Source organism: Oryx dammah, unplaced genomic scaffold (genome assembly GCF_014754425.2).
Source record: "Oryx dammah isolate SB20612 unplaced genomic scaffold, SCBI_Odam_1.1 HiC_scaffold_23, whole genome shotgun sequence".
In the NCBI taxonomy this organism is placed as follows: Eukaryota; Metazoa; Chordata; class Mammalia; order Artiodactyla; family Bovidae; genus Oryx; species Oryx dammah.
The window spans coordinates 71,268,231-71,295,784 of record NW_024070207.1 but is presented as its reverse complement, the minus strand read 5'-3'; the positions used below and the strand labels follow the sequence as shown (position 1 = coordinate 71,295,784).

The 27,554-nt window shown below is 42.3% G+C and overlaps 1 protein-coding gene across 2 annotated transcripts in view; it reads right to left on the bottom strand.

The window, feature by feature from the left end:
• The window catches only part of HDAC8 (histone deacetylase 8), a 261,256-nt gene that overhangs the window by 6,807 nt on the left and 226,895 nt on the right, over positions 1-27,554 (bottom strand). The window contains exon 10 of one of the 2 annotated variants that reach the window (XM_040265687.1): positions 24,014-24,119. The exons of the other annotated variant lie outside the window; for it this stretch is intronic. Coding sequence (XP_040121621.1) covers positions 24,014-24,119 — 106 coding nt within the window. The remainder of the gene's footprint in view (positions 1-24,013; positions 24,120-27,554) is intronic. 2 annotated transcript variants of the gene reach the window in all.

Genomic DNA, 27,554 nt, shown 5'->3' with positions numbered 1-27,554 from the left:
GCCTCTGCCCTCTTTGCACTCTCTGTTCTGGCCACATGGGACTTCTTTGTGTTATTGGAATACACTAGTCATTTTTCCCTCTTAGGGCTCCCCCTTCTTTGCACATGTTATTCCTTCCACCTAGCATGCTCTGTTCCTGGATATTCTCATTCCTGACTCTTATACTCAGGTCTCAATCCAAAAATCACCTCTGAGGGGCCTGATGACTACCTAGTCTAAGTTGTCACCCCCAGTCACTCATTTTCTGCCACATGATTCTATTTTCTTCAATGCACTTAGCACACCAAAAGCATCTTGTGAGGGCAGGGATGTGTTAATCTTGTTCATCACTATTGTTAGCCACTTTGACAGTGCACAGGAATCAATCAATTAGTATTCACTGAAAGATACAGTTCTTGCAATTAAGGAGCTCTCAGTCTAGCAAGGAAAGCATATATGGAGACAAACACATCATAGTCCATAGCAATAAGGCCATATAATACCAGTCTGTACAGAGTGCTGAGGGCATTTGAAGAGAGGGCGTGGAAGGCTTCATGGAGGAGGTGTCATCTTAAAGGGCAAATGGAGAGAGAATGTACCAGGCAGCAGGAACAGAGCAGGATGTATAAAAGCACCTGCAAAGCTTTGTGGTCAGAGCACAGAATGAGGGTCAGGGACCGGTTTGTTTGTGTGGGTGTGTATCTGTGTGCACGTGCAATGAGGCTGGAGAGATTGTTGGAGGTCAGATCATCAAGGGTCTGGAAGGCACAGCATTATCCTAGAGGCCATGTGGAGACTCCAAACAAGGTTAAAATGGGGAGGAGTCTCATCTAGTGTAATCTGGGGCTAGAGTAACTTCCCTAGTAGCTGCCTCATCACATCAGGCTTGAGGGTCTCATTCTTTACCTGGGAACAATGGCAGAACAAAGGATTTCTAGGAAGCCTTAGGTATGTGCTGAAATGGATGGGTGATTTTAGTTTTTAGCTCTTAATTGTCAACTATATTGTTTGTCTTAGAATGTAGATCCCTCTTGTCATCAGAAAGCCTTTCAATGACAATTAGTATAACCGCCAGTTACCACTTGTCTGCCTCTGACCTGAAATAAACCTGAGGCTGTGAATTAATCCCACCAGGCTTCTGGCATCTATAGGATATCAGCACTTAAAGGATAGTACCCTGATGTTTTGGGTGCTCCGGTCTTAACTTGCAAGGGACTACTGCAGTCTCAAACTGAATTGAAGCGATTTCTAAAATAGCCTATGATTCATTTTTTCTCCCCCCCGTGCCTAAATCTGCTGGCTCCATGTGGAGGGATAGGCACCAGTAACTGGAGAGGTGACATCACAGGAGTGGGCTGCATGCCTGCCAGCCAGGCAGCTTGTAGAGCTCGGCCTCAAGCAGTGGCTGGGCCGGGCGATGCCTCCCAGCCACTTTGGAGTCATAGCTCTAGGTTCTTTGGTCCATGAGCTTTCTCCACATTTCTTTTTCAGACAAAAACCCTGGGCTGGGAAATCCAGGATAATGGGAATAGCAGCAGCAGGAAGAATAATACAGCCTTACATCTGTATAATGATTTAGAGTTGTGAAAGCCATTTGCTCCATTTTGCTCTTCCCAAAGAGCAGTGGGAAATGGAAGCTGGGGTTTTAGGCCTGAACTGGGCTTGCACAAAAGAACAAAATGCTAACATTCCCTGTTCTCCACAAGGTACACCATGATTGGGCCTTGGATGCCACCAGAAAGTCAGAGAGATTCCTTTCAGCTTCTAGGTGCTTCCTCGAAGAGTAATTCTCCAGGACAAACTGCCTGGCAGGCACAATCTATGAACCACACCATCCTGATGGAGCCAGCAAATAGTGCCAGTCCCAGCACTGTCAACTCTTTCTGTGCACTCTGGCTTACAGTCCCCATGGTCCCAAAGACTTTTACTGGAGCCAAAGTCATGGCCTGTGACTGTGGAGGCCTGAGGGTAGGGTGTGTCTTGAACATCTGGAAATGCCAACAGCTGCCAGGGTAGCTCAAGAGCCCATGAAAAGAAAAAACACCAACATATCAGTCATCGTTGTGGATCCTGCAGTGAAGAGCCACTGAGCCTTCCGGTGAACAGTGAGGAGTAGGGTCAAGGGTGTCTTTCCTTGGAGAAGCCATAAAAATAGTTTTGTAGTGGTCTCATGTTGGCTTTGCGATCTTCAAGCACCTGGTCTTGGCATAGCTTGGTGTCTCCAGTGCCCCACTGCCATCACTAGCATAAGAAGTCTCCCTGCCTGACTCCCCTCTCCTGCTCCTCCATGCATCACGGCTACCAGGCTGGACACCAAAGGGGTGGCATACTTTTGCTTGGACTTCTTGGTTTTATATTAAATTTCAGTGTCACTTGTGTGTGTGCATGTGTGCTTGTGTGTGTGTGGTGGTGGTGGTGGGGCCTGGCGGGGAGTGGGGTGGACATGACAAACCCACAGATGCTTAACAGTATTGTGAGAGCGGAAGTTGCTGTGGCTGCTGTAGCTGCCATCACCGTCAGCACCATCACTATGTGAATTCAGAAAGACCCACTGAAAGACCACAGGTGCTGATTAGTGCCATGAACATGTCATCTTGGTAAACTAAGATGCTATACTCAGGCAGTTCTGTCTGTTGGAAACCTTGGCGGGGTATAAAAGTGATCCTTTGGAAATTTGAATCTGTAAACCCATATGTGGCAAGTGACAGGCAAGAGGAGAACATCCTTGCCTCCAAAGCAGAGAGGCCTCCCATAACTTGTTTTCCAGCTCAAGGGGGATATGTGCGCCTATGAAAATAGATTAAGGATCACTGCCTTGGCCTGTTTTAGAGATGTGAATAAAAATCTTGGCTGGGGACTGCCTCCTTTCTGGTTGACTGATTTTTCAATTGATTTGTATTTATTAGCTAATGAAATTAAAGTTGTAAAAATGATAACAGAAACACAATAAATCTCTCCCACAACTGGCTGTTTCTATGTCACTATGGTGCATTCCTCACTTTGATTACTTCAAAGTCTATTATTTTGTTCTCAATTATTCTGTTTTTCTGGCACTGGAGAAAATCAATTTGTTTTATTTTCTCTTATTCATGCACTCAATTATACTCTTCGGGCACATTTAATCACTTTGATGTTTTCATTTTATGGCCCATCTCTAGGCACTTCAGCTGTATTGCTGCCAACGGGCAAGCAGGACTAATTTGCATGTCACAATAGACGTGAAATTCTAACTCAATTTAGAAATCTTTATGAAATCTCCCTCCAAAATATGCTTGGAGCTGCAAAGAGGCAGAAGGATGTGAGTAAACCAGAAGCCTATAAAGATGCTTCCCTTTCTCAAACACTGAGAGCTCTTTGGTGGCCTGATTGTAGATTCTGGATGTCCCTATCCAGGTACAGCAGGGCAGTTCACAGGATGGGATGTCTGCAGAGCTTCCCCTGGAACTTTGTGGTGAGAATCTTGCAAAGGCTGTCCTCAGCAGCAAGGCCAGGGAGATTGGGCCTGCTTACTCTGGCATAAACTGCCCCTCAGCACTGCTGGATTTGGCGGCTGTGCTAAAGACAGCACCTGAATCTCAGTTGGTTAAAGGGCCTCCGGGTAGATAGAGAGAATTGTCAACAGTTAGGCATTCCAGAACCCTGAGTGGTTTAACCTTATTTTCTCTGATAAGCTCCAACTCCCCCTTTTGCCCCTTGATTATTTTAGAGCTAAAGGCTGGAGGGGACTAAAGTGATATAATTGCTTTAGGCATGAACTTTGAACAAACAGAAAAAAAGCTTAATTAAACAACTTATAGGTCTCTAACTATTTTTCAAAAGTTTTTGGTTTGTTGTACGCAAAGCCTAGCAGCTCCACCTGGCAGAAGGAAAATTTCACATTTCTTCTTCTAAACTTTCGGTATGATCTTCATTTTCTCATGTGGAGTCCCAGCTCCCTTGCTTCTTTACTGTGTGAACTTGTGCAAGCTAATCAACCTCCGTAAGTTCTATTTTATGTTAAACAAGGCTAATAACATTATCTACTTCAGAGCTAGGTTTGTTTCCTAAACTTCAGGACTGTCAAGAATTTTGCCATGTTCACATATCACTTATGTCAAAACCTCTCTTTTCTTTTACACTCTTAAAACACTTAAATTCATCCAAAGCAAGGTGTCTGTGAAATCAAAGTGTTTGATGTGGTAGTTATAATTTTTTGAATACACATTAAAACATATTTACATGAAATAAACCAAATTCATTCCTGTTTCAGAATCTTTGCTCTTGCTCTCCTGTTCATCCAGAATGTTCTTCATCCCAATTTTTGAAAAGTTCCTCCCTTTACTGCATTTAGATCTATTCCCAAATGTCACCTCCTCAGGAAGGCCTTTACTGACCATCCTACCTAAAAAAGTACCCTTTCTGAATTTACCAGTAACCAATTACCAAATATTTATTTATTTGCTTACTGTCTTTCTTCCCCATTAGAAAGAAGTAAGCTTCATGATGGGCAAGGCCTTCACCTGTCCTTTTTGCACCTCTATCACGTAGAATAATGCCTAGCATATATTAATACTAATTACATATTTGTTGAATGAAAGAAACATGAAAGTAAAATGTCAGCCAAGTAGTAACCAGTCTTTCTTTCCACCCAATGAGGGTGGTGTCCGAGAAGGCAGAGTGGAAAACCAGGACTTTTATCCAAGCTCAATGGCAAGGAGGCCCACCTAGTGGAGGTCACATGAAGAGTAGTAACAAGGTGCCACCGCCATTCTTGGGCAGGGTGGTACCCTGAGGGGGAGCCTGAATTTCCAGTCCTGCCCAGGAGTAATGAAGACCCCTCCTCCACCAGGCTGTCAATGAGAACTGATTTTTACCCCCTCGATTTTTACCCCCATCTGGATGTAATGGGGTGGAGCCTCCCTTCTTTGCCACCATGATATCAGAGGAAGCCTGCTAAAACTGAAGATTTAAATAAGATGCAGGGTTTGGAGATAAGAAAGGCTTCCTAAATGATCAACGCACATAGAGGAAAATAGAGATCTATTCAAGAAAATTAGAGATACCAAGGGAACATTTCATGCAAAAATGGGCACAATAAAGAACACAAATGGTATGGATCTAACAGAAGCAGAAGATATTAAGAAAAGGTGGCAAGAATACACAGAACTATACAAAAAAGATCTTCATGACTCAGATAACTATGATGATGTGATCACTCACCTAGAGCCAGATATCCCGGAATGTGAAGTCAAGTGGGCCTTAGGAAGCATCACTGCAAAAAAAGCTAGTGGAGGTGATGGAATTCCAGCTGAGATAGTTCAAATCCTAAAAGATGATGCTGTTAAAGTGCTGCACTCAATATGCCAGCAAATTTGGAAAACTCAGCAGTGGCCACAGGACTGGAAAAGGTCAGGTTTTATTCCAATCCCAAAGAAAGGCAATGCCAAAGAATGTTCAAACTACCACACAATTGCACTCATCTCACATGCTAGCAAAGTAATGCTCAAAATTCTCCAAGTCAGGCTTCAGCAGTACATGAATTGAGAAATTCCAGATGTTCAAGCTGGATTTAGAAAAGGCAGAGGAGCTAGAGATCAAATTGCCAACATCTGTTGGATCATTGAAAAAGCAAGAGAATCCCAGAAAAACATCTACTTCTGCTCCATTGATTATGCCAAAGACTTTGACTGTGTGGATCACAACAAACTGTGGAAAACTCTTCAAAAGATGGGAATACCAGACCATCTGACCTGCCTCCTAAGAAATCTGTATGCAGGTCAAGAAGCAACAGTTAGAGTGAGACATGGAACAATGGGCTGCTTCCTAATTGGGAAAGGAGTGTATCAAGGCTGTATATTGTCATCCTGTTTATTTAACTTATATGCAGAGTACATCATGCGAAATGCTGGCCTGGATGAAGCACAGGCTGGAATCAAGATTGCTGGGAGAAATATCAATAACCTCAGATATGACACCACTCTTATGGCAGAAAGTGAAGAGGAACTAAAGAGCCTATTGATGAAATTGCAAGAGGGGATTGAAAAAGGTGGCTTAAAACTCAGCATTCAAAAAACTAAGATCATGGCATCTGGTCTCAATACTTCATGGCAGATAGATGGGGAAACAATGGAAACAGTGACAGACTTTATTTTTGGGGGCTCCAAAATCACTGCAGATGGTGACTGCAGCCATGAAATTAAGACTCTTGCTCCTTGGAAAAAAAGCTATGACCAACCTAGACAGCATATTAAAAAGCAGAGACATTACATTGCCGACAAAGGTCTGTATAGTCAAAGCTATGGTTTTTCCAGTTGTCATGTTTGGAAGTGAGAGTTGGACAATAAAGAAAGCTGAGCACCAAAGAACTGGTGCTTTTGAACTATGGTGTTGGAGAAGACTCTTGAGAGTCCCTTGGATTGCAAGGAGATCAAACCAGTTAATCCTAAAGGAAATCAGTCCTGAATGTTCATTGGAAGGACTGATGCTGAAGCTGAAGCTCCAATATTTTGGCCACCTGATGTGAAGAACTGACTCACTGGAAAAGACCCTGATGCTGGGAAAGATTGAAGGCAGGAGGAGAAGGGGACAACAGAGGATGAAATGGTTGGATGGCATCACCAATTCGATGGACACGAGTTTGAGTAAGCTCTGGTAGCTGGTGATGGACAGGGAAGCCCGGCGTGCTGCAGTCCATGTGGTCGCAAATAGTTGGACACAACTGAGTGACTAAATTGAGGATTTATACAAATATCTAAAATGTTCAGGATATAATAGAAAATCACTCATACCAACAACAGAAAACTCTCAACTTGAATGAGAAAAAGGCAATCAAGAGAGACCAACATAGAATGACAGTGATGTTGGGAATATCCAATAAGCAGTTTAAAGCAGCCATCATAAAAATACCTCAACAGGCAATTATAAACATGTTTGAAACAAATTAAAAATAGTCTCAGCAAAGAAACAGAAGAAATATAGAAAAACTAAATGGAGATTTTAAAATCGAGAAGTAGAAATAGTGAAATAAATAACTCAACAGATGGACTCAATAGCCAAATGGACCCGGCAGAGGAAGAATCAGTAAACTGGAATATATAGAATAGAAATTACCTAATTTGAACAAAAGGCAAAAAAATAGTAAAAAATGAGCAGAACCTCAGTGACCAGATGGGACTATGATAAAAGATCTAATATTCATGTCACCAAAGTTCCATAGGAAGAGGAGAAATAAGGTAGGACTGAAAAAGTATTTGAAGAAATAATGGCTAAAGATTTCCCAAATTTGGCAAAAGATAAAACTTTAGAAACAATGTAAATAGTGACAGAGTTCATTTTCCTGGGCTCCAAAGTCACTGTGGATGGTGACTGCAGCCTTGAAATGAACAGACGATTGTTCCTTGGAAGAAAAACTATGAAAAATCTAGACAGTAGATTAAAAAGCAGAGACATTACTTTACCAACAAAGGTACATGTAGTCAAAGCTATGGTTTTTCCAGTAGTCATATATTGATGTGAGAGTTGGACCATAAAGAAGACTGAGTGCTAAAGAATTGGTGCCTTCAAACTGTGGTACTGGAGGACTCTTGAGAGTCCCCTGGACAGCAAGGAGATCAAAACAAGTTAATCCTAAAGGAAATTAACCCTGAATATTCATTGGAAGGATTGATGCTGAAGCTCCAATACTCTGGCTACCTGGTGGGAAGAGCTGACTCGTTGGAAAAGACCCTGATGCTGGGAAAGATTGAAGGCAGAAGCAGAAGGGGATGACAGAGGATGAGATGGTTGGATGGTATCACCGACTCAATGGACATGAGTCTGAGCAAACTCTGGGAAATAATGAAGGACAGGGAAGCCTAGCGTGCTGCAGTCCATGGGGTCGAAAAGAGTTGGATATGACTGAGCAACTGAACAACCACAACAAAAACCTTACAGATTAAAGAAGCTGACTGAATTCCAAACTGCGTAAACTCAAAGATCTATACCAAGATCTGTCATAATCAAATCCCTGAAAACTATAGAAAAAGAAAAATCTGGACAGTAGGAAAACAAAAACAAATGCTTTCATATAAGGGAGAGATAGTTCAAATGACAGTGGCTTTCCCATCAAAAACCTTGGCGGCCAGAAGGAGGTGGTACAGCATTTTTTGGGTGCTGAAGGGAAATATATGTCAACCTTGAATTTTACATCCAGTGAAAATATCCTTCAGGAATGAAGAGGAGATGAAAATATTCTCAGAAGAAAGAAAACTAAGAGAATTTGTTGTTACTAGACCCACCCTAAATGACTAGGTAAAGGAATTTTTTGACAGGGAAAGGAAACGGTGATTGAAGATAGCTTTGAACACCAGGAAGGAAGAAAGAACAATGGAAAGGATAAAAATATAGGTAAATATCAAATTTTTATCTCCTCTTGAGTTTTTCAAATTATGTTTGATGAGTAAAGGAAAAATCATAACATTCTCTGATGTAGTTCTGAATAAACAGAGGAAATATCTATTAGATTATATAATAACACAATAAGGTTACAAGTGGGGAAGAGGAAAGGGACTTAAAAGCAAGGTTTCTACACTTCACTCTAACTGGTACAATGTCAACACCAGTAGACTGCAACAAGTCACATTATGTATAACATATACCTAGCTGCTGCTGCTGCTGCTAAGTTGCTTCAGTCGTGTCTGACTCTGTGTGACCCCATAGACGGCAGCCCACCAGGCTCCCCCGTCCCTGGGATTCTCCAGGCAAGAACACTGGAGTGGGTTGCCATTTCCTTCTCCAATGCATGAAAGTGAAAAGTGAAAGTGAAACTGCTCAGTCGTGCCGACTCTCAGCGACCCCTTGGACTGCAGCCTACCAGGCTCCTCCATCCATGGGATTTTCCAGGCAAGAGTACTGGAGTGGGGTGCCATTGCCTTCTCCAATATATACCTAGAGCAACCACTTAAAAGCCTACACAAAGATAAACAATCAAAAACCAAAAAGGGACTTTCCTGGTGGTGCAGTGGATAGGAATGTCTGCCACTGCAGGGGACATGGATTCAATCCCTGCTCTGGGAAGATCCCACATGCCGTGGAGCAACCAAGCCTATGTGGCACAACTACTGATCCTGTGCTCTAGAGCCCGTTTGAGCTGCAACTACTAAGGCTGTGTGCTACAACTACTGAAGCCTCTGCACCTGGAGCCTATGTTCCGCAACAAAAGAAGCCACCACAGTGAGCCCGTACACCACCACGAAGAGTAGCCCCCACTCACTGCAACTAGAGAGAGCCCATACATCGCAGCAAAGAACTGACACAGCCAAAAATAAATAAATATCACTACAGATAAATCAAAATAGAATTTGAACAAAGGTATAAGTCACCAACAGTAATGGTAAAGAAAACAGAAAACAAAGAACAGAGGGACCAAAGAGAAAACTAAAAATAAAATGGCAGATTTAATTCTTACTATCAAAATTACATTGATGTAAATGATCTAAATACACCAATTCTAAGATAAAGATTGGCAGAGTGGCTCAATCCATCTATATGCTGTCTCTAAGAAACTCAGTTTAAATATAAGTAGGTTGAGAGTAAAAGGATAAAATAATATATGCCATGAAATATTAGTCAAAAGAAAGCAGAAGTGGCTACATTGATATTAGGTAAAATAGATTTCAGAGCGAAAAAAAATTACCATGGACCAGAGAAGGACATTACATAACAGTTAAAGAGTCAATTTGCTGAGAAGATACAGCAATCCTAAATGTGCATGCACCAGATAACAGAGCTTTGGAGTACCTGAAGCAAAACTTGATACAGCTATAAGGAGAAATAGATGGATTAGAGTTTGAGAATTCAACATCCCTCTCTTAGCAATTGGAGAAGGCAATGGCGCCCCACTCCAATACTCTTGTCTGGAAAATCCCATGAACGGAGGAGCCTGGTAGGCTGCAGTCCATGGGGTCGCAAAGAGTTGGACACGACTTCACTTTCACTTTCATGCAACGGAGAAAGAAATGGCAACCCACTCCAGTATATTTGCCTGGAGAATCCCAGGGATGGGGGAGCCTGGTGGGCTGCTGTCTATGGGGTCGCACAGAGTCAGACACGACTGAAGCGACTTAGCAGCAGCAGCTCTTAGCAGTTGATAATAGAACAACTAGACAGAAAATGAGCAAAGATATAGAAGAACTCAACATTGCTACTAACCAACAGGATATAAGTGACATTGATAGGATAACCCACCAAACAATGGCAGAATACAAATTCTTTTCAGGGATTCACAGAACACATGCCAAGCTAGACTATATACTGGGTCATAAAACAAACTTCAACAGATTGAAAATATCTGAAATTATACAGAACATGTTTTCTAACCACAATGGTACTAAAGTAGAAATTTAAAAAAAAACCTCCTGAAAAAAATCTTTAGGCCCACATGGTTTCATTGGAGATTTCTACTAAAAAAGGACATTAACACCAATCCTATACTATCTCTTGCAGAAAATACAAGAAAAGGTAACATTTCCAAACTCACTGATTTGTACTGATCTGATACTGAGAGAAAATGATGGCATTACAAAATATAAAACTACAGACTAATATCCCTCATGGATATAGATGTAAAGTCTTCAATAAAATATTAGCAAATAGAATTCCTAATTTTTAATTCTTAGAATTAACAATTTTTACATATATTAGCTAATTCTAAAAACTACCTATGGCAGTCCAAGATGGTTGAATAGAAGGACATATGCTCATCTTCTCCTGCAAGAACTCCAAAATTACAACGTGCTGCTGAACAGCCATCAACAGGAAAATGTTGGATCCCACCAAAAAAAGATACCCCACGTCCAAGGGCAAAGGAAAAGCTCCAGCAAGACAATAGGAGGGGTGAAATCACATTTAGAATCAAACCCCATTTAGTGTCATACCCGCCAAAGACACTCAGAGGGCTCAATCAAACCTTGTGTGCACCAGGACCCAAAGTTCCCACAGAGGCTGAGCCAGAACTGTGCTTGAGTGTCTCCTGCAGAGGTGTGGGTCACCAGTGGACTGCTGCAGGGGCAGGGGCTCTGGATGCAGAAACAGACTCTTGGAGGGGACAAACAAAAGCTTGTGTGCACCAGGACCCAGGAGAAAGGAGCAGTGACCCCACAAGAGACGGAGCCAGACTTGCACAAAAGTGTCCAGAAGTCTCCCACAGAGGCGTGGGTCAGCAGTGGCCTGCTGCAGGGTCGGGGGCACTGAGTGCAGCAGTGCAAGAATGGGACCTTGTGAAGGAGGTCCACATTATCTTCATTACTTCCACCATAGTTTGGCCTCAGGTCAAACAACAGGGAGGGAACACAGCCCAGCCCATCAACAGAAAATTGGATTAAAGATTTACTAAGCATGGTCTCACCCTTCAGAACAAGACCCAGTTTCCCCCTCAGTCAGTCTCTGCCATCAGAAAGCTTCCATAAGCCTCTTATCCTTCTCCGTGGGAGGGAAGACAAAATGAAAACCACAATCACAGAAAACTAACCAATCTGATCACATGGACCACAGCCTTGTCTAACTCAATGAAACTATAAGCCATGCCATGTAGGGCCACCCAAGATGGATGGGTCATGGTAGAGAGGTCTGACAGAATGTGGTCCACTGGAGAAGGGAATGCAAACCACTTCAGTATTCTTGCTTTGAGAACCCCATGAAGAGTATGAAAAGGCAAAAAAGATATGAGACTGAAATATGAACTCCCCAGGTCGGTAGGTGCCGATTAATGCTACTGGAGATAAGTAGAGAAATAACTCCATAAAGAATGAAGAGATAGAGCCAAAGTGGAAACAGCACCCAGTTGTGGACGGGACTGGCGATGGAAGTAAAGTCCGATGCTGTAAAGAGCAATACTGCATAGGAATCTGGAATGTTACATCCATAAATCAAGGCAAATTGGCAGTGGTCAAACAGTTGGCAAATTTGCAGATGGCAAGAGTGAACATCGACATTTTAGGAATCAGCGAATTAAACGGACTGGAATGAGTGAATTTAACTCAGATGACTATTATATCTACTACTGTGGGCAAGAATCCCTTAGAGAAATAGAGTAGCCCTCACAGTCAACAAAAGAGCCTGAAATGCAGTACTTGGGTGCAATCTCAAAAATGACAGAATGATCTCTGTTCGTTTCCAAGGCAAACCATTCAATATCACAGTAATCCAAGCCTATGCCCCAACCAGTAATGCTGACGAATCTTAAGTTGAATGGTTCTATGAAGACCTACAAGACCTGCTAGAATTAACACCGAAGAAAGATATCCTTTTCATCATAGGGGACTGGAATGCAAAAGTAGGATGTCAAGAGATACGTGGAATAACAGGCAAATTTGGCCTTGAAGTACAAGATGAAGCAGGTCAAAGGATGACAGAGTTTTGCCAAGAGAACACCCTGGTCATAGCAAACACCCTCTTCCAACAACACAAGAGAAGATTCTATGCATGGACATCACCAGATGGTCAGTACCAAAGTCTGATTATATTCTTTGCAGCCAAAGATGGAGAAGCTCTCTACAGGCAACAAAAACAAGACTTAGAGGTGACTGTGGCTCAGATCATGAACTCCTTATTGCAAAATTCAGACTTAAATTGAAGAAAGTAGGGAAAACCACTAGACCATTCAGGTATGACATAAATCAAATCCTTTATTTTTATACAGTAGAAGTGACAAATAGATTCCAGGGATTAGATTTGATAGACAGAGTACCTGAAGAACTATGGACTGAAGTTTGTGACATTGTACAGGAGACAGGGATCAAGACCATCCTCAAGAAAATGAAAGGCAAAAAGGCAAAATGGTTGTCTGAGGAGGCCTTACAAATAGCTGAGAAAAGAAAAGATGCGAAAGAGAAAGAAGAAAACGAAAGATATAAGCATATGAATGCAGAGTTCCAAAGAATAGCAAGAAGAGATAAGAAAGCCTTCCTCAGCAATCAATGCAAAGAAATAGAGGAAAACAACAGAATGGGAAAGACTAGAGATCTCTTCAAGAAAATTAGAGATACCAAGGGAACATTTCATGCAAAGATGGGCTCAATAAAGGACAGAAATGGTCTGGACCTAACAGAAGCAGAAGATATTAAGAAGAGGTGGCAAGAATACACAGAAGAACTGTACAAAAAAGATCTTCACGACCTGGATAATCACGATGGTGTGATCACTCACCTAGAGCCAGACATCCTGGAATGTGAAGTCAAGTGGGCCTTAGAAAGCATCACTATGAACAAAGCTAGTGGAGGTGATGGAATCCCAGTTGAGATATTTCAAATCCTGAAAGATGATGCTGTGAAAGTGCTGCACTCAATATGCCAGGAAATTTGGAAAACTCAGCAGTGGCCACAGGACTGGAAAAGGTCAGTTTTCATTCCAATCCCAAAGAAAGGCAATGCCAAAGAATGTTTAAACTACTGCACAATTGCACTCATCTCACATGCTAGTAAAGTAATGCTCAAAATTCTCCAAGCCAGTCTTCAACAGTATGTGAACCATGAACTTCCAGATGTTCAAACTGGATTTAGAAAAGGCAGAGGAACCAGAGATCAAAGTTCCAGCATCTGTTGGATCATTGAAAAAGCACAATAGTTCCATAAAAAGATATACTTCTGCTTTATTGACTACGCCAAAGCCTTTGACTCTGTGGATCACAACAAACTGTGGAAAATTCTTCAAGAGGTGGGATTCATGTCGATGTATGGCAAAACCAATACAATATTGTAAAGTAATTAACCTCCAATGAAAATAAATTTGTATTAAAAAATAAAATAAAATACAGAGCTAAAAAAAAAAACAAAAACCTAAGATCATGGCATCCGGTCTCAATACTTCATGGCAAATAGATGGGGAAACAATGGAAAGAGTGAGAGACTTTATTTTGGGGGGCTCCAAAATCACTGCAGATGGTGACTGCAGCCATGAAATTTAAAGACGCTTGCTTCTTGGAAGAAAAGTTATGACCAACCTAGACAGCATATTAAAAAGCAGAGACATTCAGTACTTTGTCAACAAAGGTTCGTCTAGTCAAAGCTATGGTTTTTCCAGTGCTCATGTATGGATGTGAGAGTAGGACTATAAAGAAAACTGAGTGCCAAAGAATTGATGCTTTTGAACTGTGGTGTTGGAGAAGACTCTTGAGAGTCCCTTCGATGGCAAGGAGATCCAACCAGTCCATCCTAAAGGAAATCAGTCTTAAATATTCATTGGAAGGACTGATGCTGAAGCTGAAACTCCAATACTTTGGCCATCTGATGTGAAGAATTGACTCATTGGAAAAGACCCTGATGCTGGGAAAGATTGAAGGCAGGAGGAGAAGGGGAGGACAGAGGATGAAATGGTTGTATGGCATCACTGACTCTATGGACATGAGTTTGAGTAAGCTCCAGGAGTTGGTGATGGACAGGGAAGCCTGGCATGCTGCAGTCTGTGGGGTCACAAAGAGTCAGACATGACTGAGTGACTGAACTGAAATATACATATATTATATATATATTTTATATAATATACATATATATTGTATATACATTATATAATACACCTATGTCATATATATATTCATATATCCTTACTAATATATATATAAGATATAGGGGCTTCCCTGCTGGTGGTGGTTTAGTCACTAAGTTGTGTTGACTTTTGCGATCCAATGGACCTGCCAGGCTCCTCTGTCCATGGGATTTTCCAGGCGAAAATACTGGGGTGGGTATTTTCTCCTCCTCAGAGGATCTTCCCAACCCAGGAATCAAACCCAAGTCTCCTGCATTGCAGGCAGATTCTTTACTGACTGAGCTATGAGGGAAGCCCTTCCCTGGTGGTGGCTCAGTGGTAAAGAATCTGTCTGTAAAATGCAGGAGATGTGCGTTTGATCCCTGTGTCCGGAGGATCCCTTGGGGAAATAAATGGCAGCCCACTCCAGTATTCTTGTCTGGGAAATCCCACAGACAGGGAAACCTGGTGAGCTACGGTCCTTGGGTTTGCAAAAGAGTCAGACACGACTTAACTACTAAACAAAAAAACCCCAAAAAGTAATAAATATAATATATTAAAAAATATATTTATTTCTAGGAATTAAAAGCTAAGCACTCTATTTGTTGGTATGTTACTGAAGGCTTTACATTTCGTGGAGGATATGAGTCTGCAGCTTTCCTCTTTGTGACATCATTGTCTGTTTTCAGGGTTGGGGCAATGCTAGTCCTGTATGGACTTCCCTAGTGGCTCAGATGGTAACGAATCTGTCTGCATTGGGGGAGACCCAGGTTCGATCCCCAGGTTGGGAAGATCTCCTGGAGAAGGGAATGGCTACTCACTCCAGTATTCTTGCCTGAGGAATTCTATGGACAGAGGAGACTGGCAGGCTACAGTCCATGGTGTCACAGAGTCGGACATGACTGAGTGACTAACACAATTAATCACAACGTATAATATGGGCTTCCCAGGTGGCACTATTGATAATGAACCCACCTGTCAATGCAGGAGATGTAAAAGACGTGGGTTCAATACCTGGGTAGGGAAGATCCCCTGGAGGAGGGCATGGTAATCCATTCCATTATTCTTGCCTGGAGAATCCCATGGACAGAGGAGCCTGGAGGGCTCCTATGGACTGTGACCAGTCCATAGAGTCGCAGAGTTGGACGTGACTGAAGTGACTTAGTGCATACACAATATATAACATATCTAATCTAATCTATATATATAATCAGATTTCATCTAATCTAATATATAATATACTATATACATTACACCATGAACAAGTGGGATTTATCCCAGGTATATAAAGCTAGTTCAATATTTGATAATCAATCAATGTAACCTACCATGTTAAAAGGCTAAAAAGAAAAATTACATATATGCCAGTATTAGTGTCAAGTGATACAGCAAAAACATTAAATAAAATTCAACATCCATTCATGACATAAATTCTCGTGAAACTAGAAATATAGAGGGGTACTCTCTCAACTTTTAAGGGAAATTTACAAAACTTAGAGCTGACATCATACTTATTGGTAAAAGAGTGAATGTTTTCCCTCTAAGTTCTGGAACAAGGTAAGGATATCTGTTCTCACCACTCTTATCCAAGATAATACTCGAAGTCTTAGCCAGTGTAATAAGGCAAGAAAAGGAAACAAAAGGCATATAGATCAGACAGACAGAAAGAAAACTGTCTCTATTTGCAGATGGTGATCTATGTAAAAAATCCTAAGGAGTCTACAAGAAAACACCTAGAAATTGTAAATGAGTTCAGAAGTGTCACAGGATATAAGCACAATATACAAAAAATATATTTCTATATACCAACAAACACATGGAAACCAAAATGAAAAAGTAATAATTCAATAAAAGAAAAACTTCTATAAAACCTGTTAATGATATGTATGCTGAAAATTACAAAATACTGATGAAGGAAATAAGAGAAGATCTCAATAAATCGAGAAACATACCATGTTCATGGATTGAAATTCTCTCCAAATTGTTATATAGAGATTTAACAAAACTCCTAACAAAATCTCAAGGTGTTTTTTTTTTAAGATATAGACAAAGTGATTCTAAAGCTTATATGGAAAGGCAAAGAAACTAGTATAGCTAAAACAACTTTGAAAAGGAAGAAGAGGAATCACTCTACCTGATTTTAAGATTTATTATATAGCTACAGTAATCAAGACAGGAATAGACACATAGATCAATGGCACAGAAGAGAAAACCCCAAAAGAAAGGCAGACAGTTGCCTTGGAGAATGAGACTTTTTGAAATGGTGGTGGTCCTAGAGAGCTATCTGGATTTTCTGTCCTTCTATTAAATTGAAGAGGTTTTACATCATGATATGCTTTTCAAGACAAAAGGAAGCACCCTAGAATTACTAGAGGTACCTAAGAAAGGAATCAGTACTTCAGACGTGTAAAATAGTCCATCTCCAGTCCCTTATTTGCAGCTACAGTGACCAGATTTTATAAACTAAAAATTGGGACATAAGGTATGATAAAAGATTATTGTCTTTTTCTTAAAAAGCTCTAACATGTATTTCTTTTTTCTGACTATAAAAGCAAGATGTGTTCATATAGGAATTTTAAAAAATAACAGAAAAAGAATAAAGAACAAGTAAAAAAATACCCATAATTTCAATTCTACCATCAAAGATAACTACTGTTATAATTTTTGGTACATTTCCCTCTAGTGTTTTGCTATGCATAGCCATACATTCATTCACACACACATTATGTATATTTACAAAGTTGAGACTATATGGTATTAAATCATTTCACACCCTGTTTTTTCACTTAAGATTGTTACCATGAGCAAATTATTCTCTTGTTATCAAATTAGCTTTAAAAATTTCTTTTTAATTGGCTGCAACAAATTATTCCATGTAGTTATACTAACATTGTATCATATCTCAAATTCAATGTATTAAAAAAGAACACATCAAGTATGTTTCTGTAAAACTATCCCCTACTCCCGATGGCTCCCCATCCCAGTTGGTATCAAGGCTGGAAACCTCAGAGTCATCTTTACTTCTTCCTTTCTCCTTGATCCCCTATAAATGATATACCTCCAAATGCTATTGACACTCTCTTCCTAACAGCTCTCAGTCATTCAGGAGGAATAGAATAGGGAGTATCCTACCACCAGTGTTCTGGTCCAGGTCTTTGAAGGCTCACCCTTGAAATACCACCATGATCCATCCAAATATCACTGGATCATGTCATGTCTTAGTTTCAGAACCTAGAATGGCTCCAACTTTACTGTATTGATATGTACAATTTAGTATGAAATTCAAGGAAACCTGCCATCTCTCCCTGGCCCCCACCTATCCAAGTTTCCCCTGCTTATGAGCACTTCCCTCTTCTATCTATTCAAAACATCCCAACCTTATGAAAGTACTCTCCCTAAAGTTTTACTTCTCTTCTTCTATCTTGCATCAGCCCTTATTATGTCCTGACCTGTCTAAAGGGGTTAGTTTTGGCTCCTCATCTCAACTTCTCAGCTGTTTTTCAGAGGCAGGATTAATGTCTTAAACTTCTCTTATATGTCTCATTACACTAAGCACATGGGAAGTTCCAAAAAATATTCATTGATTGATTTATCTAGGCTTTAATGTGGAGACACAGTGACACTTCTTAAAATCAACCTGGTTCAGAACCTCACTTTGGGAGACACTGCAAGGTGGGAAGGGGTGATTGGAAAGAGCAGACATGGGATGATGACTAGACTTGACCGAGCAATAGTGCCAAGGAGAGGAGAGGCACCAGGCCTAGCTTAAAATCCTGATGTCATCACTTACTTGTTATGTGACCGTGGGAATATTATATTACCTCTGCAGGCACCAGTTTCCTACCTCATAAGGTAATAGTGAGGAAAAAAATGAGATCACATATGTAAAGAATATAGCATGGTGATGCACAGTAGGCTTCCAATGATAGGAGTTCCCACCTCCTGGATTTAGGTATTTAGGTAGGTATTTCAAGTCTTCAAAAGTAACCTGTCAAGGGTTTTTATGGTTAAAAGCTGCTGTTGAAATTACTGGAACTTTGGGGAATAGCTTTCATTTTCATTTTAGAATTTCTAAAATTCTCAGTATGACATATTGACAACTTTTTCTGTTTAACAATGACAATAACAACAACAATAACCAAGCTTTCTAATTCTTTACACCATTTAATGAAGAAAGTGAGGCTCCTAGAAGAGACCATAGTGAGCTGGAGAGGGATAAAGAAAAAGGACAGAGGATGGCAAGGGGAGATAAGGGATGGACAGCACAGAGATCCTCACCTGAAGTCATGCAAATTGGCTCATAGTAGGCTCCAAAATCCTGCTCCAAAGTCCTTCCAAGAAGCCCTGAAGCAAATGGTCAATCTGTCTTGGGTCTGGCCCTGCCTTTCAATTTATCCTAATGGCTTCTCAGGAAGCAAGAGAAGGTGTGGAAATAAGCTGAGTTTTCATGCTGTGGAGTCCCACCAGGCAGGAGCACTGCTTCAAGTTGGGGACTCCAGCAGGTCTTGGACATGCCCAGACCTGATGCCCCAATTGCTAGTCCCTAGAAGAATGTCAATCCCAGACATCGGGCTGCCAGAGGAGGTGCTGCTTACACTGAGCACAGTGGTTCCCCCGAGAATATTACCTGTAGATGTGCAAAGGGTCTTGGCTTGGGGCTGTGGAACTGTAAATAGACTGGGACTGGTGATCACAGCACAATTCAGACAGTAGGAGTCAGGTGGACTGGCTTCTTCAACCTGTCCTGCTCTTTTACTTTTCTACTCGGCACAAAATAGAGCTGGAAGGTTCAGTTACAGTATAGTAAGGGGGGGGGCATGGCTAAAAGGCCTACATCAGGGACAAGAATTTCAAATGCTGCTTATAGATGATTTCCTCCCATTTCCAGAGAGAAATCAGATTTCAGGTGCTTTGGATCAAGCACACAGAAGGAGTCAGGTATGTAGTACAAGGTGGAAGGGGTTTACCAGGGGTGACTGGAAAAAGTAGATGATGAGTAGGCTTGATAGGGCAACACTGCAAAGAGAGGAAGGACTCTGGAAATGACAAACCTAACTCCCAAGCCTCAATTCAGACAGCCCTGGGTTCAAATGTTTGCTCCACTACCTATTAACACAGTGTGTGGCACAGAGGAGGTGCTTACTAATTACTTGCTAAATGAATAAAGGTGACCTTGGCCAAGTAATTTATACTCTCTGAGCCTCAGTTTCCTCATCTGTAAGATAAATAGTAGCTATTATTCTTATTATTTCTCCTATGGTGTCTCTTCCAACACCCACATGAGTTTGCTGGTCCATCTCCCCAACCCTGCACCATAGAGGCTGCCATACTCAGTCTCCTTCATTAAGGGTCAGAAAGGGCAGATGTCCATAAGACCTGCTCTTCCCTCTTATAGCCTCCTATCTTTTTCTCTCCTCCTCCTTACTTCCTGGTCCCATTTGTTTCCTTTTCTATCTCTGGCAAACGTAGGGTAGAGTCTGGGAACTCAGCAAGTGTAGAAACCTCCCGTTCCAACTCCAACACATTCTCACATATGCACAACTCAATCTTTCCTGCCCCTCCCCAACCAGGTCCGGCCTGGACTGCAACACGAAGCTTTTGGCCCCCTAGGGACTTTTACTTGATTCAAATGTCATCAGGACCAGGGATTAGAAAACCTCTACCCCTGTTTCCCCATGCAGAGCTAGGCAGGCTCAAGGAGCTAGCTGCCTCTGGGGATTGATCACATCAGCAGTGTTTCAACTCTGGAAGGTTCTCTGTGAGCTAACTCCTCTGGAGTACGTCAACCAGAGAGGAAAGGCAAACAAGTTTGAGCACATGAAGATGGTTCAAGGGTGATTTTACAGTAGTGGTCATGATCTAGGTTGAATGATCCACGTTCTAACCTATACTTCCTTGTGAACAATCACACAAATCTTCAAGATTCATTGACATGAGAAGAATGATTTGTGGGAACAACACAATAGTTTTTCTCTGTATAAACCTAGTAGCTTGAATAGACTCTTCATGGTTTTATTTTTGTCTTTTTTTCCTCTCCCAGAAAGTCTAATAGGGAGTAAAGACAGGATAAAGTGAGGTCCAAATTTGCCAGTCATCCTGTAGCATATGGAATTTATCACTATAAGATGAACCTCCTCAGGTTTGCTCTCCAATATAGGGTAAAAAAAATCCCATTTTTTTTGTGCTTCTAAGGGATGTGGTGAGAAAGAGAGAAAACCCAAGCTCAAAGGCTAAATAAATTCAACCAGATATGCTGGTGAAACTCCTTCCCGTAGAGTGGAATGTAGTCCATCCACTCCCTCATTGCCATCCACTTCCCCAAATAATCTTTGGCTCTGCCCCACCACCTTTGTTTTGAATGGGGGGAGGTGTGGAGGGGGAGAGGGAGAGGCACTGGAAGAAATGGCCAGCCTCACTGAGGTTTTATATCGAAGAACAGATGATAGTCTTTTACGCAGGTTCAGGAAAATCTTTCAGAATGCAGAAAATTCAGCAGCCTTTCCACACTGACCATTGTCATGGCAACGCGCTATCTGATGGCAGCATGTCACCAGGCTGGAGGGGCATGGTCTCAGTATAGCAGGTTAGCCTGGCCATTTTTAACATTTGGGCTTCTTTCTAGCCTCATTTCTTGTAGGTTTAACTGCATTTCTTTTCGGTTCTGGATTTATGTGCTCTTCTCATTTGCATGGCTAGAACACAAGACTTTGTCAATGTGAAAGGGATGGCTAAATGGAAAAATCGGAAGATTCCTAGTAATCTATAGCTGTTCTACTTGCTGTCTGCCCTCCCTGGCTCCTCCCCACCCACTCTTAGCCACTTGGTTTCTTTTCTTCTCCTCATCAGTTCTTTCCTATACACAGTATTACCTCCCCACAACCCCCCCAACTATGACTCATCAACCAACCCCTGCATTCTCATCTTTTTATTGTTTTTGTATTTTCACATAATTAATGTACAGTATCCTAGAGTCTTAGGATTGGAAGGAACCTTAACGATAGCCTAGTACAATCACCCTCCTCCAAATGTAGGACTCCATCTACAATATGACAGCCAATTGACTGTCTTGTCTCTGTAGGTCTCCAGTAATAGAGACCTCATTCCTTTCTGGGCAGTCTGTTTCACTTTGGACAGCTGTAATCATTATAAAAGTCTTTATCTCAAATGAAAATCTGCTTAATCTGCCTTGTAATAATATCTACCCATGGGTCCTAACTCTGTGCCCTGTGACCACATAGACTCTGTCTATACCCTCTGCTCTGTGACAGCCTTTCAGAGATATGGGACAACATCCCCCTGAGTCTTCTTTTCTCCAAAATCCCAGATCTTCCTCCAACCAGACCTCTTGGAGCCTGGGCTCCAATCCTCTCCCCATCCTGACCTCCTGAAACATATGTTCCTATTTGTCTCAAGATCTTTTAAAGTAAGGTCAATACTGTACTAACATCTCTGGAGGCTACCTTGCCATGGTGACTCACACTGACTAAAATTCCTAACTCTTGCAGACAAAATCCTGTGAAGCCATGTCTTCCTATCTTGCTTGTGTCCAGTTGCTTTTGAAGACCCAATTCCTGGTCTATACATTAATTTCATGGTATTGCAATCAGAATATTGCTTTAACCTGTTAGGATATTTTAAAAAAATCTTGACTTCCATGTAACTTGCATATCCTCTAAAATTTTCTGTTATTATTATTTTTTAACCAATCCTCAAACCAATCTTTCATCTCATTTTTAAAATGAGTATTTTTTTAAACATGTATTCTTCTTTTGGGTTTCTTATCTTTCCTAATTCTCTTCCCTTTGAATTACCTTCCTTATGTCTTCTCTTGCTTTTCATTTCCATTTCCTCAATAGCACAAGGCCAGCACTCTCTGGAGATATGTGTCTGGGTATGTGTGCAGGAAAGCATGAGGGCATAAAGATACCTGTGTAGGTGTGAGCAAGTGGCTGCAGAGCCTTGTCTAGTTTTTGTTTCTATTGTTTGGATGAGGGGAAAATGGCAAGGTGGAAGGTAAGGGGGTATGAGAATTTGGTCCAGGATCTGAGAGGGACTGGAGGAAACAAGGGTGGGAGCATGTGTTAATCAAGTCTGCAGTGTAGTAAGAAAGGCTAGAGAAAGGCCAGGAAAAGAAGGATTTTAAAGGCCTTAAAGGTTCAAGGAGGGAGGAGGATTTGGTTTGGAAGTGAAGACTTTTGGTAGCCACTGAGACCAGAGGGAGGTGCCTTGAAACTACAGGATCAGGGAAAGGCTGAGGCTGTGTGATACCTGAGAGAGCTGATAAGCACTGCTGTGAGCACATGAGTTTATGACTCATGAGCTTAGAAATCGTTCTCTCGTCAAAGGAGCCTGGGATGTGGAGTCAGTGGCTATGGACTAGGCTGTTGTCACAGACTGGGCTGTACTAGATGACATGGCCTTAATATCACTTTCGGCAGAGATTCCCCAGGACAACGTGTTCCCTCACACTAACGCTGACACAGAATGGGCTTCTCTTTTGTGCTGGATTCTATTCCAATGAGGGAATCAAAGTTAGGAGAACTGGTGCTATCTTGGTTGTTAGTTGAATAAACAGGAATTTCACTCTCCATTATGGGCAATGTGATACCTTTGGCCTTCTAACTCTGCAAATAATTAGGACCCTCCAAAATATGCACACGTACACACAAATTCAATTAAATAGGAATGTGGGTACCAAAACAACTTAAAAAAATTATAGATGAAGTGAGTTTAGTTGTGAAACAGCAGTTGGGGTTGGGAGGGGGTTTTCTAACAACAGTGTCCCCAAACAGCTAGCGGACAGTGTGATCAAGTTGGGCAATAACCTGATGACTGCCATTTTCCCTCTGTCCAGAGGCCAGGATGATTGGAGGCCAACCTTAGGGAGAAGGAAACAGCAACCCACTCCAGTACTCTTGCCTAGAAAATCCCATGGAGGGAGGAGCCTGGTGTCCATGGGGTCGCAAAGAGTTGGACACGACTGAGTGACTTCACTTTTCTTTTTTTTTTTTCTTTCTTTTAACCTTAGGGAAAGGAAGAATAGGGAAGCAGCCACATCTCCAGTGCTCTAAGTGAGACTGGGGAACCCACTCCCAGGGCTTCAAAATCTTTGACTACTCACTGTGGGCTCACAGTCACTCAAAGCTCTATTGGACCAATGAACCACATTGGAACAGAATGCCTGTGAGCCCTCCTGCCCCCATGTCCATCCCCAAATCTGAATTGACTTGACCTTCTCTTATCTTAGAGAGGGTTTTACTGTTGCCCTTTTCAAAGAGAGTTCCAGGGCACACTTTAGAACTGGCTTTCCACTGGAGGTGCTTAAAGCTGAAACTTTTGTCTCCCTGAAGGTGACATTAGTTGGCCAAATGACAATCCCAACCAGAGTGACCAGTGCAGAATTCCAACTACAAGCTCTTAGGCCAAGAAGGGGTTTCCCTTTCGAGTCAGTGTAAAGTCTAGCCACCAAATGACAAATGGTATTTGGGGAAGCCCCCACTGATGGGTCACCACAAGCTGGATGGAATGAGGAGAGCTGGATTTGAAGGGTGGTGCTCACCTTTGATGTAGCTGAGGATTTGCTGGACTCGGTGGGGCTCATTGCGGTCTGGCCGGCAGCTTGGCGTGATTTCCAGCACGTAATCAGGACCATATGCTGTGAAAAACTGTAAGGAAAAGGGAAAGGCCAAAAAACAAACTAAACCACAGAAAACCTCCAAACCAAACCACATACAATCAGAACAACAACAACAACCCACTGCTACCGACAAGGCAAGGAAGGCCCAGATGGGCAGGGCAGGAGGGTGCAGCAGGAAACTGGTCCCCTTGTTCAAACCTCCTGTGACAGTCCACTGCAAAATTCTTTCTTTGGCTTGGTGTTCAAGATCCTCTCTGCTCACATCTCAACTTTTCTCTCCAGCCTCAGCTCACTCACTCCCTCTCCTCTAGCCACACTGGCTGGCTCTGGGTTCTCCCAAATGAGACCATGCTTGGTCCCTCACCCCCTTGAGGCTCTTTGCCGTTGTTTTTTCCTGGGGCCTGCAAAGTCCCTCCCCCATCCCCTGCTGCCTGTGAAAAACCTCTCCAACCTTCCAGGCACAGCTCAAATGTCACCTCCTTCACAAAGCTGTCCCTCATTGTACACAAGCCCCAGAGCATTCTGTTGATACTTCTCTTATGGCCCTTGTTCAACAAATAGACAGTGCTTGCCTGCATATCACATACAGGTCACTGTGCTGGCTGCTGTAGGGGCTGTGAAGATGGACAAGGCCTCCTTTGGGGTCCTCTAGGTGCTCTTCAGTGTGTAGAGAGTTTTCAACAGTGACCTGATCTCCCTATACTGGATTATCATCTCCTTAAAGGCAGGCAACACCTGTCTTAGTCACCTCCTTGGTCCTCACAGACCAAGGCCTGTTAGTTTTGGTTGCCTTGAATTCCCTGCAACAGGAATGTCAAATGAGCCTAGTTTTTCTATTTTTTTGGTAGTAGAGTTTGTTTTTAAATTCAGAGAATCAAAATAGAGGTTTTTGGTTTCTATTTCTGGCTCACTAGATGATTCCTTGTGACCTTTGGTAAGTCACAATATCTGATTCAGCTTCTCTATTAGGGACTGCTTGGGGAAAAACACCCCATGACAAAGGGAATCATTCAATTGGGAGAAGTTTTTGAATGGGAAATATGCAAAGCTACTATTTCTGTTTAGTTTTTAACAGAAATAGTATTTGTACACACTTTCTGGAGAGAGAGCATATGGTCCATTATGTGCTTTCAATAGTGATATTGTTAGGCAGTAAGTAAGCCAGGGAAATTCAAATTCCCTGGAAAAAATGGTACAGAGGGCATGAAAACAAGGGATCTTGGCATGGGTCATGAATTTGATGTCATTCAAAGAGCCTTTTAAAAATAATCCAAGGTGATTACCATTGCCATCAAATTATCCTTGTTAAGAGTCTGGATATATATCTGGCACCATGGGAGAGGTTGTGGAATAATCTCTAGGGATTCTAACAGCATCTTTGTGGAATCTATGGGAGTAATTTGATGGGAAGATGACTTTTGCACATCTATGACAGAAGACTCCTCATATCTAATTAAAAGAAAAGTGACCAAGACTGTGCCAATGACTATAATGCTTTTTCTTATTTATTTTTTATCTCTTAAAAAGGAGAGGAGTCTAGTTCCTTCCTGCTGAAGTTATTACTTGCTGATGTCTGAAGTCCCAAGTTCTGGAGATAGAAGATGCCTTGTGTAGAGATCGTCTTTACAGAAACTAACTCCCTCATTCTGATCAAAGAAACCTGAGAGGTTTGTATTTTTAGCCAAGGAGGGCCCCTGAGTCCAAACCTGAGAACCTCATGGGCTTAGCTCTTGAAGAGAAGGCTTCAAACAGGTGTAGCCCTCTCTCCTTAAGTGGCTTTTCCTACTCCAGAGGCTGTCAAGTAGTACACTCATTTCATGTGCAAGGAAAGATGGGTTTAGAGCGAGCAATTAGAAGAAAGGCAGCTCCACTGAAGAAGTCACTCTGAGACACCCAAACTCCTGGCATGAAATGCTATCAAAATCAGAGGCAAGGGGCCTCACTGAGGTCTAGGAGGAGGGAATGTTCTGCATCCATCTACAAAGATAACACTGCTGATCCTCTGTCAGTAAGGCGTGTCATGAACTATCTGTTTTGCGCTGAGTGTCTGGAACAACATGTCCTCATTGTGAAGACCTGCTGCATGCTCAGGCCGCTCTCCAGCTTTAGCCCCCTCTTGGGCTGAGAGCACATGGTGGCAAGACGGTCAGCTGGGGCCAGAGCTGACTGGCACGTGATGGAGCTAAGCTTGACTGGGATCGAGGCTGTTGTCCTGGCTGTCTGAGCATCTGGCTTTAACTAACCCATAAATAACCCATTCTTTGCTGAAGAAGTCTGGCTGCAGGTAAGCCTGGGTTCCTAAACATCCCCCCACCTTTGCCAATCAAATATTATTCCTGCTGCTGCTGCTGCTGCTGCTGAGTCGCTTCAGTCGTGTCCGACTCTGTGCGACCCCACAGACAGCAGCTTACTAGGCTCCCCCGTCCCTGGGATTCTCCAGGCAAGAACACTGGAGTGGGTTGCCATTTCCTTCTCCAATGCATGAAAGTGAAAAGCGAAAGTGAAGTTGCTCAGTCGTGCCTGACTCTTAGTGACCCCATGGACTGCAGCCTACCAGGCTCCTCCATCCATGGGATTCTCCAGGCAAGAGTGCTGGAGTGGGGTGCCATCGCCTTCTCCGAATATTATTCCTAGGTACTACTTATTACACTATTCTTAGGCTCGGGAACACAGATGATATAAGAAAGTCCCTGCTTTGTGATCCAGTTCCACATGCAGCCTTGAGCAGCTCTGCTTGGAGCTGAGGGAAGAGACAGGCACGAGGAAGGCAGAGGCTGCATCGAAGGCAAAGGTGGTGCCCTCTTTCCCTTTCTGGCTCTCTCACGGTATTTCTGTTTCTGTGTTTTATTATGTTCTTAGTTTTGTGCTCGTTAACTCTTTTCTATGGGGCCATGAACTCTGCAAAGGCAGAAACTTATGTCACATTCTCTTTGTAGAGCCTGTAGAGTTGAACTCAAGGTTCTCCTTCAACCTTTACTTTAAAATTATGCTGAATTACGTTAATTCACAAAAGGTTTAGTTGGCTGTTCAGTTAATTCTGTGGAATAATGCAAAGAGCCAATTGATGGCATGAACAGTCTTCTCAGCTCTCTAGGCAGCATGATGAGGCGGCAAGAGCCCTGACCATAGTCAGGCAGAGCTGGAGTTTCCATACTTGGATTGAGCTGTGTGCCTCAGGCAAGCTGCTTCTCTCATTGCTACCAAAAGAATGATAAATGCTGACCCAACTGGGTTGTTAGGAATCACAGAGATAATATACATTAAAGGGCCGACCACAGAGGCCAGCCTAGCACATGGTAGGATGTCAGTACATGTGAATTCTCTTTTCTTGGGGCAAGAAGCCATTGCCTAACTGGTGCCTCACCAGAACCCCGGGGGATGTTGGGCCAAGCACCGGGACCTTCCCCACCCCCAGATGCAGAAAGAAGAGCCTGTTCCTCCTGCCAGACAAAAGCCCAGAAGC